Raw genomic sequence first — 17,189 nt, forward strand, 5'->3', positions numbered from 1 at the left:
AGCCACTATCCTGTCTTCTGTTACCAATGATTATTTTTAAGGCAACCACTTAAAATCATTTTTGCTGTTTATTCTTGTATTTGTTTCCGTATTTGTAAATAATAAGCTTATACTGCTATTTCTTGGTTTGCCAGCTTTGGACAGTAACCAGTAGCTTCCTAGTGTGGTAAGTCAGAAGTTCACTCTCAGTCCCTATCCTCACCAAGTGAAGATAAAAAACTTCCAGATTTCCAGGCCACAACACCGCACCCTGGGCACCTCCACAGGTGCTCTAAGTGGGACCTGGGCCCCGAGGAGCCCCAAGCCAGCGATCCTTGGCCTTAAGCTGCCGAAGGGCTCCTGGTAGTAAACCAGCTTGATGCCCCCCACACAGGACGTCTGCTGAGAAGGGCTTTGAGGTGAGTTAAAATCGAACATACTGTTAAGCTCGGGGGTTAATTGGTTGCAATAAGAAAGCCACAAGAAAGACCAACGTGTTTCTAAAGTGTTTATTGCTTGTCAAGTGTGCCCTTTACAACCTTCTAATAACCCTTTCTCCCAGATGCCTGTACAGTCTGTACAAGCTACTGTTTTCAATGGACCAATTTGGGTTTTTTCAAGGGGAATTGGGACGCATGGTCTGAGTTTAAAGAGGGAAATTGGTTTGTATTGGACAATTGTGTCACATGCTCGGCTCCGGGGTAAGATGCAGATCCAGTCCCCTGCATCGGAGAGGTCTGTACAGACAGGGGAGACTAAACAAGCCCTTCAAGTCCACTGGTGGCACTCCCTCTAGCCCTGAGGCCCTTCACTGAACCCCAACACAGACATCTCCACGCTGGTTCCCCACATCTGCAGTGGAAGAATTGCCTTGAACCCCCCCACATTTCTCAAGTTTCCTTTCTTGGACCCTGTTCTGCAGCACCTTGCACTTCCCAAGTGTGGGGAGGAGGGTGGATATGTTCCCTTGGCTCCTGCCCAGGCGTTCCTATCCTCTGCATTGCTCCAGGCTTGGCCATCAGGGCACACCCTCTTCCTCCTCGGGCCCACCACGTCTCATCTGCCATGGCACTGCTGCTCAGCTGCCTGGAAATGGTATTTAGAACAATGACGTTACTGCTGCCAAACCCCATTGCCACAGAACAATGGAAAACTCATGTCACGGGCTCGATGAGAACCCAGGTTGGGCTCACCCGTGATGGCTAATTCATTCTGTTCCTCTAGGACTGAAAGGGTGTGTGATTTAAGCATGTAAGGGAATGGGAAGCGGTCGTTTTAATGAAGGAGAGACCAAGGCTCAGAAATGCTTAAAACCATCCCAAGGTCACCAAACAAATCCTCGTCAGCAGCTGGAGACTAAAACGGGCACTCGGCCCCAGGGCCACAGAACACCTGGCTCCCTGGGTCACTCAGGCAGAGCCCCATGAGCATGGCGTAGGGGGACGTGGCAGCCTGGGTCCAGGGAAGAGGCTGCCCCAGTTCTTCACTCGGTCCCCTGGGGGGGCTGCACGCCCCAACAGGCTCGGGGTGGGTTGGGACCCAAGTCACTTGGTCTCCTTGGCACAGGCCCAGGGTCTTGAGGAGGCGCAGTCCAAAGCCACGAGCTTGCCTCCCTCCAAGCCCCCACACTCGAGATGCGGCTGGTCCTCAGCTTCCTCTGGGAGTCTGGGGAAGGACGGAAAGGGGGTGCTCAGGGTGAAGGGGCTTCCTGGCGTCCTGGGCCCTCCAGCCTGCTTGCCTGCCTCTGCTGGCCTGGGTACTGTTTGAATCATGACACAGGGCGGGGGTTTGGGAAGAGCTCTGGGGTAGGAGTCCTGAGGACGCCCCGACTCATCAGCTGAGGTGCTGGGCCAACCACCAAACCTCTCTGAGTGGCACACCCCTTATCTGTAGAACAGGATGACAGTCCTGCTTGGGTGAATGTGCTGGGGGTCCCAAACAAGGGATGGGGTGATAGGGACTAAACAAAACCAGGCCCTTAGCATGGGTGTGGCCTCAGGCGCCCACAGGCGCCCCAGGCCGGGGGTGGAGCTGGGGAACTGAAGTTGGGATGAGATGGAGGACCTGGGACAGCAGTGAGGGAGGAGGTGTCTGCAGAGGAGGGGAAGGCCTGCAGCCTTTTGGCGGCTGCTGTGATGTCACTGCTCACATTGGGGAGCCCAGGCTAATGTATTGGGGAGGGAGGGGCCCCCTAGCCCCAGTCACTCACAGCTGGGGCGGCAGGGGGGCCCCGTCGATCCAGTGCCAGCCCTGGGGGCCTCGCCGGGCTCCCACCCAGGAGTACTTGGTGACTGGGTATCTGGTCAGGAAGTCCTGAGGGAGAAAAGCAGCTGGTCATTCTCCGGACGCTGGCACAGCTCACCTGGTGCAAGTTCCCAGCTTGCCAGGCCAGAGAGGCAATCCAGCTCAACCCAACTCTTCCCAAACATAGGAATTGGAAAGCTCTGGGGGATGGTTGCTGGTTGCCAGGCACTGGTCTCAGGAATGGAGACCAGAAATGGGGGTGATCCTATCAGCCCTGAAGGGGAGAGGATGTGAATGCCAGGCCCCACGGAGCAATGCACGATGGGTATTCACACTGAGTGGACAGAGGAACAAAGGGGCTCTGAAGAGGCAGGGAAGGCATGAGCAAAGCTGGGCGGCTACAAAGCACACGCAGGTAAGAGCACACAGCCTAACTGGGCAGGAGGCGAGGGACGGGGTACATTAGGCTGTAGAGATGGCCTGGGAGCAGATGGCCAACAGTACACTTGCCGGCAAGAACATCGAGTACGTTGTATCAGGTCAGTACAATCCTGTAAGGCCACTTAAAGTCTGAAGACCATGGAGCGATACGGGGGAAGGTATAGTATAGTTACAGTAAGTGACGAAACTGAACCGAAGTCGGGACTGGACTATAACAATGAAAACAAATATTATTTTTTACGTCCATGCACGCAGACACAGGAACAGGAACCAAAACAAGTACGTTAGAGAGCTATTAGAGATGGTTATTTCTTCTCTTTGTCCTTGATATCATGTTGCTTTTAACAAGGAAGTAAAGCAGAAGAGTGTATTTAAAATTTTCACCTTGCTTGGAAAGTGCATTTCAATTGTATTTAAAAGATGTCTCAACAAAGTACCTCCTGATGCAGGGACCCAGTCCACACCAGTCCAGTCTTTCTGGAACATATGTTGGTGCTACATATATAACTAGTGGTAACATCGTTCTTGTCGCTCTTGGATGGATGATTCCACTTTGAGGAGTAAAGCCAGTAGCATAAAGGGGACAAGAGGAGTTTACCCAGAGATAACACAGTGCCATTTATAAAGAAAAAGTGGAAACCACCCCCGTGAAATATACTAGGCAAATTGTGGGACAGCAACAAGATGGAAAAGTACAGTGCTGGTTAAGATGACAAGTACATAGAAAATGTAGTTACGCAAGAAAACGGAAATCCAAGATCATGCCAAGTGAAAAAAAGGCAGTCCACACCAGCAAGTTGATGCCAAGAAGCTTAGATTCATGTTAGCGAAGATCAGAAGCGGGACGGTGTACATAAACATTATGCTCCGTTCTTCCCCAGAAAATTGTTTAGTTGATGCAACCTCTGTATTTAACCCTGGGAATTACAAGCAAGCACTGGAGTGATGACTGTGTCTTGGTGCCACTCCCATTCATCCTTCAGGTCCCAGCTTAAAGGTCCCCTCCTGTAAGGACACCGTGCTGACCCTTCCAAGATGCGTGCCCTTCCCTGTGCTGCCATAACCCTCAGAGTCGAGAGCTTGGCGTGCAGCATTTCAATGGCTTGCTTGCTTGTCGATTATATTAGTGAACTTGGAGAGGACCGGGGGCCAGTCTTTCTCACCATGGAGCATGAGAGCCTAGCACACAGTAGGCCAGCTCAGCAAAACTGCCAGTAACCACCACGGGCCCCAGGTAACACCCAGGCCAGCAGGCCGATCAGAGATGTGCCCCAGAGGTGTCTTCCCAAGGGAGCACAGCCGAGTGAAGCCAAAAGCAGCCTCCGGACTACCCTTGCTAACCTACCACCTGAGATCCCGAAGATCAGAATGCACATGAAAGTGGAGAGTGGTGGCCAGGACAGGTAAGGCTCATACGGCCCTGCCTTGGCTGGCCATTTCCTCTCTGGCTCCATGCCACAGGCTGGGGCCTGCGGGCAGGGCTGGGCGGGCGCTTTGGAGAGGAGAAGGAACCTGGGCTGGCCCTGCGGTGTGAGTCAGAAGGCAGGGCAGCCCCAAGGTCTTGCTGCCTTGACTGCAGCAGATTTGGGGCTCCTGCTGGCCAGCACCGCCCTCCTGGGAGCAATCAGCTGCTGGTTCAGGGCCGAGAGCTTCTCTTGGGACTCAGAGCACGGCTGCCACTGCGGAGAGTAGTAGAGCTTTGAAGCCAGATTGCCTCCTGTTCAAATTCTGGTCCTGTGACTTGTAAGCTCTGTGACCTTAAGCAGGTGACCCAACCTTTCAGAGCTTCAGCATGGTCCTCTGTAAAATGGGGGTGTTTGTAATGAGGTCTGAGATACTAATACAGAAGGTGCCAAAAAAGTGTATACACATTTTAAGAAAGGAAAAAACTGGATTGAAATTGTGATAATGTGTACTGATGCAAGTCATGCGTGTCCATTTTTTTGGCACCCCTGGTATGTATAAAGCCATAATACACACTTGTTAAATGTCCATTCTGCTGAGGGAAACTGCTGGGCGGTATGCAAAGCTGCGTGCCCTGCCCCCACACGTGACCTCATTTGATGCAATGCCTGCCCAGAGCTTGCTACCCTTCTTTCTCTCCCAGCCCCAGGCCATCTGGCTCTCTTCCACTCTGGGTATACTAGTGACAGGAGCCTTGGGCTGTCCCCACCCAGCAATACCCACTCCATTCGGTTCTTCTTGCAGCTCAGACTCCATTAACCTGTTCTCACTGTCGGCAAAAGTCATGGTGTGGGAAAAACAATGTCTAGAGTTATAAATTCCAGAAACTTCCGACTCAACGGACTGCTCTGCAATGATGGCACAGAGATCGTGGGGCCTCACCGCCTTCAGCTTGTGTGTCTCCAACTTCCCTACCAGTGTAGGGGGGATATTCTGATCCAGAGCAGAATTTACTTGAAATCTCATATTTTACATCCTAAAATTCAGGTAAATTATTTTCTCTGCCTTCATACATTTCTTTAAAAAAAATTATGGTAGAAATATACACATCATAAAATTTACCATTTTAAGCATTTTTAAGTACATTCATATTGTGCAACCATCACCCCCATCCATCTCTCGAATTTTTTCATCCTCCCCAATTGAAACTACCCATTAAACGCTAACTCCTCATTCCCTTTCCCCCATCAACCACCTACTTTCTGTCTTCATACATTTCTGCTTTAATATTTAATTGCTCCGAATTACTTGATTTTCTTAATTGCATGACATGTATTCAGTCATTTTAATCTTTCTGAAATCAAGGTGTGGCTTCTAGTCAACATATACATTTAAGGTAGCTTCTTTCCTCCACCCTACAAAACAAAGCTGTCATTATACCCATGGCATGTGAATCTTAGATGGCACAGGTGGCCCTTAAACTTTCTTTGTTTTGCTAACTGAGCAAAACCAGCCCTGGGGGAGGCTGAGCCGTGTTTATCCTGGAGCTGCGTGTGTTCCTGGCACCTTGGCATGTCCCTGCGTCCCAGCTCATGGAGCCTGGCCTTCGCCAGCCTGTATTCCCCCCACCATCCCTGGCTTGGCACCCCCTAGAGCTTCTGGTCCTCATCCAGACCTAGGTGAGAAGCAGAGCTTCACGGTCATATTCCGGATTTCAACCGCTCAGGACCCAAATCTTAATTTGGATCTTCTTGCAAGGAGATTTTTGGAAGCTTTTATAGAAGAAGCTTATCCAGACTCTGTGATATAGTCTCTGGATGTTTACTTGTGTTTCAAATGATGGATCCCCTGTGTTTAGTTAGTTGTTTGTTTTTTCCTAAACCCGGCCCCACCTGTGAGCACCCACCAGCCAGAAGGAGGCCATTTGCTCAGCCCAGGTCCAAGGTCATTCTGGATTGAACCGGCCTAGAGGACAGGGACCCGTTCTGTCACTGGCTTCCTGATGCCATTTGCTGTGCTCAGTGGGTCTGTCTCAGGAGATGAAAAAATGATGCTGGTCTGCTAAGTCCCTGCCCTGCGAAGCCCCATCCCCAGCTCCAAGCACTCTCTACAGACCCCACCACTGGTCTTCAATTTGCAGATGAAACCAGGCTGGGTCGTTTGACGTCTGACGCAGGGGCCTGGGAAGGTTTCTCTGCCCAGCCTGTTCTCATCTCACAATGTTAAGAATTCAGGGCCCAGCCCAGGCCCTGGGCAGAAACTGTTATATCCTAATCTCTTGCCTCCATGAGCTACCATGCCTCTAGCATTTCCCCCTACTTCTAGCTAATATTATTTGTAGAACATTTAGAACAGTTTGAAAAAGCTTTAAAGAAGAAAAACATACCATAATCTTGCCTCCCAGTAGTATTATTACTAGTGTATTTCCTTGCAGTGTTTTTTCTTTACATACACATTTATCATATTGGGATCACAGACTTAATTTTTCTCAGTCTACAATGCGTCCTTTTCATTTCCCCAGAAATGAAATGAAAAAAATTTCATTTCATATTTTTTTTGGAAAAATAAACGTTATTCCTGGTAATAAAATAACCTATGTTTATTGTAAAATATTTTCTCCAACAGATTTTCATATCTACTCCCGGGACATCTCCCAGAGAAAAGAAAAAGACAGAAATTGCCCTCCCTACTTTATGGGACAGAATTCCCTTATTTCAGGACTGGGCAGGAGCAGTCCAAGAAAACAAAATTTCATGCATGTGAAAACCTTAAGTAAAATATTAACAAGTCAAATCTGGAAGTATTTGGGGAAGAAAAAAATCATGGCTAAGTAAACTTGATCACAAAAGGCCAAGACTGAAACAATCAACTATAATTCACAAGAAGAGATTAAAAGAGGAAACAAAAGGAGATTTTATCATCTCAGTGTACAGAAGAAAAAGCATCCAATGAAATTAAACTCATTCATGTTTAAAACTCTCAGCAAAACAAACAGAGGGGAACTTCCTTAAAGGATAATATAAGGGGGCAGGGGGTAAGGACAACAAGAATGGGAGGAGATAATAGTAGATGAGAAATGTCAACAAAATTTTGGAAGCTGGACAACTGTGATTGGCTTAGCAGACCCAAGAGGGCTCAGTGGGTTTTCAAGGAGGGGGGGTGGAAGGAAGCTGAAAATACACCAATTTCTATTACAAAGCACCAAAAGGCTCAACTATTAGAGACAATAGTTTCCCCTGAAGGCTGCCTGGCTCAGTCTCCCAGGCCTTTGTTTTTTTTTCCTTTCCTTAAAAGATCCATATTGCCTCACCCACGTTGACCTTTAGGTCACGTCCTACTGTCATATACTCTCAGAACACTGTCCACCTTCCCTTCATAGCACAGATCAGTACAGTACTTAAATACCTACTTCTATGATTTCTTGATTAACATCTGTCTCACTGCTCTGTTAGCTGTGCAAATGTGGAGGCTGGGCTGTTGGGGCTCATCACTGTACTCCCCCACCCCCAAAAAATAAAACACAGAGTAAGTGCTCAATGAATATTTATGAAAGCACTGAAGGAATGCTGTCTTTTCATGCATATCAGAACAGCTAACAGAAATTCTTGGCACCTGCCCTAAGTTAAGTAAAAGGAAGCCAAGAGCTGGATCCAGGTTGTAGATCCTTTTTTGTAATTACTCTCCAACCCCTTGGCTGGATTGTTATTCAGCAAACATTCATTCCTCTCCCCCCCCCCCCCTGGGATGGAGTATACTACTGTATTCCTTTGATGTTGGACTTGGCTGTGCTATTTGCTTTGGCCAGTGGGTTGTTAGCAGATATAACAGAAGCCTTAAGTGGTGCTTGATTCTGCCATTTTTCTCATGAAGACTTTCTCTCAGGTAGAAGGAGGAGAGGCTCCCGGAGCAAAGCCAACCAGGAGGCTCAAGCCAAGCCCAGCTAATCGGCACCCTGCAGTTGAGCTGTCTGCCAGACCCAGCCAAGATGAGCCTGTCAACAGCCCTCCCACAGATCAACGAGCAAGAAACGTTTCTGGCCTTCACTGAATATCACCGACTTCAGCAGTGACTTGTTCCCCAGCATTCTCATCGCAGTAGCTGGCTAGCATGAGCACTACATCTAATTTCTGTTCCATACGACCTCCCAGAGGGTACATGTGTCTCCCTCACAGACCTGCCAGCACAGGTTTCTGAGCTCCCTGTGAAGTGCGTGGCCACAAGGCTGGATGCGTCCGTCCCTGCTCCAGCTGTCCCAGCTCCACCTCCACTTCTTAGAATGAGGAGTAAATTGAAGACCTTGGCGACTTGAAGTCTGGTCCCCCTGCATGTCACTTTACTTCTGCAGGCCTTGGTGACTTTCTCTGTAATGTGGAATTGGACGCGATTTGACCAATTCCTTCCCAGGCTAGCAATCTAATCTGTACTACCCACACGCCTAGGCTGCCCAGCCACCCTCCCTCCTCACCTGGGTGTGGACCAGCAGGGGTAGGGTAGCGTGCTGGGCAGAGCAGAAAGCCTGGCTGGCCTCCCAGGCCTGAGCTTCAGCAGAGAGGTAGTAGCAATGCTCCCCGGACCACAGCCAGCCCTGGGGGCATGGCCGGCACCTGGCCCCTGCAAGCAGAGACCACTGGTGAGCTGTGGGGTAAACTGGAAGTTAAAAAATCAAAACCTGGCCATTGCCTTGACGGGCAAATCTGGAGGCATGGAGTTGGCAAGCCTTTGGGTGGCGAGCAGGGTGGGCAGGGTCCCCGGAAGGCTGTACAATGTGTGCAGTGCACAAAGCGCCCCCATGGGGCTGGCATCCGATTGATGTCAGAGCACAGGCTGTATCCAACAGGAGGAAGAAGCTCTTTTCCTGATCTTTGCTCAGCAGGCCCATGGCTTCGTTCTGCCTCTGCCCAGTGGGGATGTCCTTTTGTACTTCTCACAAAGGTGCTGTAAGGACTAGACACCCCGGCGGTGGAGCCAGGGAAGAGAGGGGGCTGGGAGGAGGCACCATACCTGCTCTAGAGGCCAAGGCCACAATGGTGACTGTGGACACCGCCAGGAACACGGCCATGACTGCCAGGGCCCAGCGCAGGGACTTCATGTACATGGGCAGCCCTGGGGAGGGAGGAGACAACAGGAAACGCGTTAGAAGGAGACCATCCCAACCGTGCCCAGCTCAGAATCCCTGACTTATCCATCAGCACCACGCACCCCTGAGCACCCATCCCCTCGGTCCAGTGGGATGGACAACCACTGAGATCCAACTCCCTCTCACCTTCCCCAGGGAGGGCTGGAGGCGAAGAATTTCTGATGTGTGCCTTGAGATGGTTAGGGCCGTTAATTTAGTAATTATTTACAAAGCACTTATGTGCCAGGTGTTGGAGTTTCAGTGAAAGTCTAGACTGTCCCCTTCCATGCTGCCAGGGGTTTCAGAATCCAGGGGAGGATATTTACAAAGAGGGACCAGGAATGCCACAGTAAGCAGTCCAAGGGCCAGTGCTGATGGGAGCATGGAAGAAGGACACGTAATCCAGCCTTGGGGACCAGAGGAAATGACTCTAACCAGCGCCTCTGAGGATCTGGCTTTCCCCCCAGTTTTAGACTCTCTGCAAACAGATGTCTCCCCTGGACTAAGTGCTGCCATTGAAAACATTCTCTGAGTCTTTGATCCAGCTGACAGCTGGACAGTACCTTTGGACACTTGGCCAAATGAGCAGGGGAAGAGACAAAGCAGCGATGTTTCCAACCCTCTCCATAGTGGCTTCCCTTTCCGGTTCACGTGGAGGGGGCTGTGAAACAGCTGGGTTAGGGCATTCCTGCGTGGGCTTGGGCAGATTATGGAGCCTGTGCCTTGGTTTGCCCTGTTGTTCAGATAAACCAGCTTGATCCCAGGTGGTAACAGCCACGATTGGCAGAAACCACCCTGCAGAGCTCCTCATCCAAGCAGCAATCCTCACACCAAGCCTCAGCCCGCCACTGGGAACCCCAAGCTTCCTTAATCCCAGAGCGCAAGCCCAAAGCACCCAGCATCAGCATGCACCCTCTATTGTGTTCTGACACCTCGCTCTCCCACGCATTCTTCTTCACATCCTGGTTCCTGTTCCATCCCCCAGCACTGTTTCAATGTGATAGCACTAATTGTCCAGTCCCAAACCTGCCTCTCCCCTGATGCCTCCACAAGCATTTGACGCTGTTGACCACACTCTTCTAGAAATTCTCCTTTTCCTGCTTCCACGTGTCTCTTCCTACCACCTGCATTTTTTTTTTCCCAGCCCGTGGCTGGCTCCTCTTCCTTTAGATGACTTCTCTACCTGGAACTCCCCAAAGCACCTTCCTATTTATGTCTCTCATACCTCTTCCCCCGTTCTCCCTCTTGGATGGATAACGCGGTCCATCATACCTTTACCCTAGGCAACAACATAGGAGCTTTCCCCACTCCTCCCAGTAGCACACCTTTAGCAGTTCAGTGGCCCAGCTCACTAATTAACCGAATCCTCCTCCCTCCCACCTCTGCCACACGTCTTCATTATCTCGTTGAACTAGCTATCATCTCCTAACTGCCCTCCTTCAATCTATGCCTGTCCTATCCTTCCTCCACAATGCTATCAGGACTCACTTTCTAGAATAAAAACCGGAACTTGTCACCTCCCCACTTCCTCCTTACTTCCTTTTCATCCCACTCTTTTTAGTCACAGACTCTCTCATTATTAACCTGATTTTTAAAAAGCTATAGACTCATTGAGGTGGGCAGAATAATGTCCCCCTAAAGATGTCCACATCTTAAGATGTCCGTGTTAGGTAATATGGCACCGGGGAATTAAAGTTGCAGATAGAATTAAGATTGCTAATCCGTTGACCTTGAGATGGGGAGATTACTTAGGATTTTCTGGGTGGGTCGGATGTAATCACAAGGGTCCTTAAAAATGGAAGACAGGCAGAAGAGCAGGAGAGTCAGAGAGATGGCAGTGGGAGAAGGATTCAACCTGACATTGCAGTTTTGATTACAGACGGGCCATGAGTTAAGGAACGCAGTGGCCTCTAGAAGATAGAAAAGGCAAGGAAACCCCGGAAAGGAAATCCTAGAGCCCCCAGAAAGGAACACAGGGCTGCTGACAACTGGACTTTAGACCACTGAGCCCATGGCAGACTCCTGACCTACATAACTGTAAGATAATACATTTGCGTCATTTTAAGCCACTAAGTTTGTGCAGTTTGTTACAGCAGCCATAGACAAATCATACACCATCCTGCAGAAAATGTGTTCACACCAAACTTTGCAAAAGTTCCTAAGTGATCTGAGTCCCTGTATTCTACCCGTGTTTAAGAACCCCTGGCATATGGGCCCTTGGGATTGGGGGCCTGTCTAGCTGGCTTGTTCTTCCTCTCTGGGCAGACCACTCACCTCTCCTGGCCTGTTCCTGCAGCAACAGGTAGAAGGGACCTCTCCCACCCCCAATTCCTACTTAACTCCAGGAAACTTTCCCATGCCACCAAGTTCACCAAACATTCCCTGCTGGGTTCCTTGTCCAGGATTATTTAGTTGTTTATTATCTATTTCATGCTCTTCCTTTTTTCCCTGCCTACTGCCCCTCCCACCAAAGAAAAACCCACACACACCCAGCACAGTTTGGTTCCTGCTCGCCACGCAGAAGCTGCTGAATGGATGAGAGTGTGGGGCCAAAGGTATTCCGCGGAGAGACAGGCAGCCTGAGCCTGTGAGAAGTAGGCACTGGGTAGAGTCGCGGTCCCGCCGCCCTGGACCCAGGTAGGACCCTGTGTTCCTGCCAGGGGATGTGGGTATGTGGGTGTGTGTGTGTGGGGGGTGTCAGGTGACCCTGAAAGACTACCCCTCGCCTGGAATTTCCTTCCACCTCTACTTCTCAAAGATGTTGTGCACGATAAGAGGGAATGTGAAAGTTCTCGGGAAGGGGAAGAATAGTGGTTTTATTATTTTATCGCAAACAATTTGAATTATAATTATAGACCAGAATGTCATATTGGTTCCAGGCCAGAGAGAGGCCAGGTGGGGTCGGGCATTGGGATGGTCGTCTGAGTCTCCTAGTCCCTCCGCTGGGTGAATGTTGGGGGGGGGGGGCTCAGGCTGCGAGGCCCAGCGCTGGGTGAATGTTGGGGGGTCTCAGGCTGCGAGGCCCAGCGCTGGGTGAATGTTGGGGGGCCTCAGGCTGCGAGGCCCAGCGCTGGGTGAATGTTGGGGGGTCCTCGGGCTGCGAGGCCCAGCGCTGGGTGAATGTTGGGGGGGGGTCCTCGGGCTGCGAGGCCCAGCGCTGGGTGAATGTTGGGGGGGGTCCTCGGGCTGCGAGGCCCAGCGCTGGGTGAATGTTGGGGGGGGGGTCCTCGGGCTGCGAGGCCCAGCGCTGGGTGAATGTTGGGGGGGCTTAGGCTGCGAGGCCCAGCGCTGGGTGAATGTTGGGGGTCCTCAGGCTGCGAGGCCCAGCGCTGGGTGAATGTTGGGGGGGGGTCCTCGGGCTGCGAGGCCCAGCGCTGGGTGAATGTTGGGGGGCCTCAGGCTGCGAGGCCCAGCGCTGGGTGAATGTTGGGGGTCCTCAGGCTGCGAGGCCCAGCGCTGGGTGAATGTTGGGGGGGTCCTCGGGCTGCGAGGCCCAGCGCTGGGTGAATGTTGGGGGGGTCCTCGGGCTGCGAGGCCCAGCGCTGGGTGAATGTTGGGGGGGGGGTCCTCGGGCTGCGAGGCCCAGCGCTGGGTGAATGTTGGGGGGGCTCAGGCTGCGAGGCCCAGCGCTGGGTGAATGTTGGGGGTCCTCAGGCTGCGAGGCCCAGCGCTGGGTGAATGTTGGGGGGGGTCCTCGGGCTGCGAGGCCCAGCGCTGGGTGAATGTTGGGGGGCCTCAGGCTGCGAGGCCCAGCGCTGGGTGAATGTTGGGGGTCCTCAGGCTGCGAGGCCCAGCGCTGGGTGAATGTTGGGGGGGTCCTCGGGCTGCGAGGCCCAGCGCTGGGTGAATGTTGGGGGGGGTCCTCGGGCTGCGAGGCCCAGCGCTGGGTGAATGTTGGGGGGGCTCAGGCTGCGAGGCCCAGCGCTGGGTGAATGTTGGGGGTCCTCAGGCTGCGAGGCCCAGCGCTGGGTGAATGTTGGGGGGGGGTCCTCGGGCTGCGAGGCCCAGCGCTGGGTGAATGTTGGGGGGCCTCAGGCTGCGAGGCCCAGCGCTGGGTGAATGTTGGGGGGCCTCAGGCTGCGAGGCCCAGCGCTGGGTGAATGTTGGGGGGCCTCAGGATGCGAGGATCCGGACCCTGAGGCGCCGATTCCCCGCGCCCGTGCGCCTTACCTATGAGCTTAATCGCCCGGGGCAGCTTCTTGTCGCCGTCCCCCCGGGCGCGGTGCAGCAGCGCGGCGTCCTCCTGCTCCTGCTCCTTGCAGCGGCAGCGGCACGTGGGGGAGCCGGGGGGCTCCGCGCCCCCCTCGGCGGGGCCGGCGTGGCCCTCAGCACTCAGGCCGCGCTCCGGGGGGGCAGCAGCCGGCTGCGCGCCCCGGCCCCACGTGCTGCCCGTGGACGCGGTCCGCGGCAGGAGCGGGTACGCGGGGGCGGCGTGGCGGGAGAAGGCGGGGGACTCGGGCACCGGCACGGTGATGAAGCGCGTGGAGGGCGCGGGCGAGGGGGCATGGCTGCCGCCCGCCGAGCCCATGGGTTTCACGCGCACGTCCACCTGCAGTTCCACGGGCGCCCAGGCTGCGGGCGCCGGCTCCCCCGGGGCGGCCCAGGGCACCAGCTCGGCCCCCGGAGCCTCGCCTTCCCGGGGCTGCTCGGCTGCGGCGGGGCCCGGGGACGGCAGCTCCCGGCTGGTGGACGCCTGGCGGCGGAAGGCGCCGTAGCCCAGGGTGGGCGGCAGCAGCCGCAGGCGCGCGGGGAGCGGCGAGGGCGGCTTCTTTCCGCCGGGCGCCTCCTGCACGGCGGTAGCCGGGCTGCTCTCGGGGCTCTCCGGGCGTCGCTCCTCTGCGGGGACCTGCGGTTGCTCCGGGCGCGGGACCTGGTTTTCCAAGGGCTGCATCGGGAACTCGGCCCCGGCTTGGTCTCCTCCGGGGACCGTCCCGGCCCTTTCCATCCTGGGCGCCGAGCAACCGGCTGAGTCAGCGTGGAGCTCACCTGGGCCCAGGTGGAGAATCAGTTTTGCGTCTCTGGTCAGGATCGGTCCCGCGGAGTCGCTGTGGTTGTCAAGCCACACCCCTCTGCGTCAGGCCCCGCCCACCCGCCCGCCCACCCACCCGCTGGGACTGGCCGTGTTTGGGGTTCTGTCGGCCTTTCCCCTCCAGGCCATCAGCTCCGCCTTCACAGGCACAGGGGGAAAGAGAGGGCCAGGAGGGCCTGGATGAGTGGTTACCCCGAAAGGCAGAGCTGGGAGCAGACGGGTGAAGGAGCACCCAGAGCCCGCCTGACTTGTCCCCGGTCCCGCACATTCTCCCCCCACCCCCAGCCGTCTGCCGTTGTGCTGTTTTGGAGAGTTACAGTTTGGGCGGAGAGCGGTTGGTTGCTTGCGCTGGGGATGGCTCTCCAGACACTGGTGGTCTCTGCACCCCCACCATTCACCATCACTGACTCACCTGGGCCAATCAGATTTCTCCCTGGCAGGAATTTAGCACTTGATCTGAGAGATGCAGGGCTGAAAGTTGTCACAACTCACAATAGGGCAGCTGTCTAGCAAGAAGACCCGCAAGCTCCTCCTTAGGTCCCTGGAGTCTCTCTGGTTTCAGCCCTTCCTAAAACTTGCTTGTTCAATTCTGTGGGTTTCATGAAACCCAGAAGTATCCTTTCCCTACCTCCCTCTTTTTGTCTTAAGTTAGCATAGCATTTAACCCTCAGATTGCAAGTGGTAAAAAAAACTCCAATTCCAACCTGGCTGTCTTGGGCTCCCCGGGGCTCTCCGGGGATGAGAAGCAGCTTTTGGAGCAGTCTCCATTGCGCCTTTCGTGACAGAGTTACCGAGGCCCTGGCAACGGTAGGTCATTTACAACTTCTGTGGTGGGAGACCCTGAGGCAGGTAAATTACCAAAACGTTTCAAGGGGGCTCAGATCCTGGCCAGCAAAAAAGAACAAATATCTACTGCATTTTTTCTTTCCTTCCTTCTCTCTCTTTAAAATCCTTTTTTTCTACTTACAACAGCAATACGTGCTGTGATACAAAATTTAAATATTACAGAAATACATGCTGTAGAAAGTAAAAGTTCCCAGTATTTTATGCCCCAGAGATCTGTTATTAATGATTCAGTGTACATTCTTCTGGGTGTTTTTTTCTATGCATACCCTAAACTATATTGTTCTGATATGGACATATTTTTATTTCCAAAACTTTACTCACTATGAAATGTATACCTAGACCTAATTTATTTAAGCAGTCTCCTACTGATAGACATTTGAGTCCTTTCCATTTGCGTGACATCATTACTGCAATGCTGCAAATGCCACAGTTATCATTTCCTTTTTCTCTTTCTTTCCTTTTTTTCTTTTGCTTCTTTCTTCCACAGTTATAATTCAATGACCATTCTTGTACATTGTTTTTTATAACTCACATCTCTGATGATATCTTGAGACTAGATTCATTAAAATGGAGCCAAAGGATGCTGCCAGTTTCACATCTGATGGACGAAGCCACAATTACACAAATTACTCACAAGAGGCCGAGTGAACAATGGAGGAGAGAGCGTTGTTTCCCACAGCCTCACCCGCCCTCGATATTATCAATCTCTTAGTCTTTCCCAATCTGGCGGGTGAAAATACGAAATTTCAGCTTGCATTTATTTTAGGTATAAATGAGGTTAACAAATCTTTTCATTTGTTACTTATGTTATGTCTTTGCCGTTCTCAGGGCCTGTGTAAAGGGTCACTGCGATTCCCTCTAAGGCGATTCCCTCTAAGGCCGGCTCCAGATCACCAGCTGGTTCCAGGAAGTGGTTCAGCTGGCGCCCCCGTCACCCTCTCCTGCCCCCGCACCACAGAGTTCACTGGTTCAGGGAAGATGATGCTATCTGGGTGAGTGCTAAGAGCGTAAACTTAACCATGGCTGGCTGCTCCAGACAGGAAACAGACATGCCCACCCCTGGCTCTTGGCTGATACCAACCCCTCTGGCATCTTGGGCCTTTCTAGGGCCCCTGGACAAACAGGTGAAGGAAGGGAAAGGGTTCTGCCTGGCCAGCTCCCTGGCATGGTCCATCCTCAGCTCACATTCCATCTGCTCAGAGGCTCGGCGGCAGTCTCACCCCCCAGACCCTTGTCCCTCACCTGTGGAGTGTCCTCATAGCACTCAGCACTGTGTTCTGCCAACATGTTCACATACTTGTCTTGTTGTTTAATGTTTGTCTTTAGCCCTCTGGAAATCATTGCTGTATCCCTGGAATCATAGCTGGCATGGCCATCCTGGTGCTTAGCTGATACTTAGCTTAAGCCCAGTGGCTTAGTGAATATTTACAAAAAAATACTGCCGAACAGAGCATTGTGTGGGGTGTTTGACATGCCTTGTCGTTATTCTTTTTCCCCCTCAATTTTTACTTGACAAATTTTAAACATTAAGCAAAATGAAAAGAACAAGTTGTGAACAGTTGAATAACTTCCACTTAGATTCCACAGTTAGCCTTTCCTTAATTTGCCTCATCTCCGTGCAAACATAATTGTGTTGTGGTTGAACCCTCAGTGTGCTGCAGATCTGGTGCAACTTTTTCTCGCTTCAACAAGTGTCTCCTACGAATACACATATTCTACCCAAGTGCAAGCCATTCAGAGGCCATATTTAAATTTCCCCCTTTTTAAAAACAAGGACCTCATCAAGTCTCATACATTGCATTTGGCTGTTATGTCTATTTACTCTTCATAATAACTGTGAGGAAGGCACTAAAATGCCTACATTACAGGTGAGGAAGGTGAGATTCAGGAGATGGAGGAACTTGCCAGAATCACATGAATCCAAGACGGGAAAGTTAAGATGCAATTGTGTGTCTGTGACACCAAACGCGTCTTTTTCCCCCTTTCCTACATCTTACTCCCCTCATCCTCTTGGTTCCCTGGAGGTTTCATTCCCAGTCTCTGGCTGGGCTGGTCCATGCAAATCATGGGTTGGGGCCACAGTGGAGGTGTCCACCCAGTTACTCACGGGACTAGGCTTCACTTTCACGT

General features: G+C 52.3%; 1 protein-coding gene across 3 annotated transcripts; it reads right to left on the reverse strand.

Moving 5' to 3' along the window:
• Positions 1-472: 472 nt before the first annotated feature.
• KLRG2 (killer cell lectin like receptor G2) lies at positions 473-14,192 on the reverse strand. Of its 3 annotated transcripts, XM_081038708.1 has the most exons (5): positions 13,355-14,192; positions 9,070-9,171; positions 8,534-8,679; positions 2,189-2,292; positions 473-1,644 (listed from the first exon to the last, which is right to left on the reverse strand). In XM_081038708.1, exons 1-5 carry the CDS (start codon positions 14,127-14,129, stop codon positions 1,524-1,526), a joined length of 1,248 nt encoding a protein of 415 aa, XP_080894834.1. In that variant the 5' UTR covers positions 14,130-14,192; the 3' UTR covers positions 473-1,523. The 3 variants fall into 3 exon arrangements, with proteins under 3 accessions (XP_080894834.1, XP_080894836.1, XP_080894835.1); XM_081038710.1 differs by lacking the exon at positions 8,534-8,679; XM_081038709.1 differs by lacking the exons at positions 473-1,644; positions 2,189-2,292 and adding an exon at positions 8,243-8,429.
• Positions 14,193-17,189: the final 2,997 nt, after the last annotated feature.

This window comes from Rhinolophus hipposideros (genome assembly GCF_964194185.1).
Source record: "Rhinolophus hipposideros genome assembly, chromosome: 25".
NCBI classification, from domain to species: Eukaryota; Metazoa; Chordata; class Mammalia; order Chiroptera; family Rhinolophidae; genus Rhinolophus; species Rhinolophus hipposideros.

Coding starts and splice junctions, on each gene's coding strand:
- KLRG2 (XM_081038708.1), bottom strand. CDS start 14,129: ATGGAAAGGGCCGGGACGGTCCCCGGAGGAGACCAAGCCGGGGCCGAG. Junction 2,293..8,533: donor CCCTGCTGGTCCACACCCAG/GTGAGGAGGGAG, acceptor TTTCTCCCTCAG/GACTTCCTGACCAGATACCC. Junction 1,645..2,188: donor GCCCCCCTGCCGCCCCAGCT/GTGAGTGACTGG, acceptor GTCCTTCCCCAG/ACTCCCAGAGGAAGCTGAGG.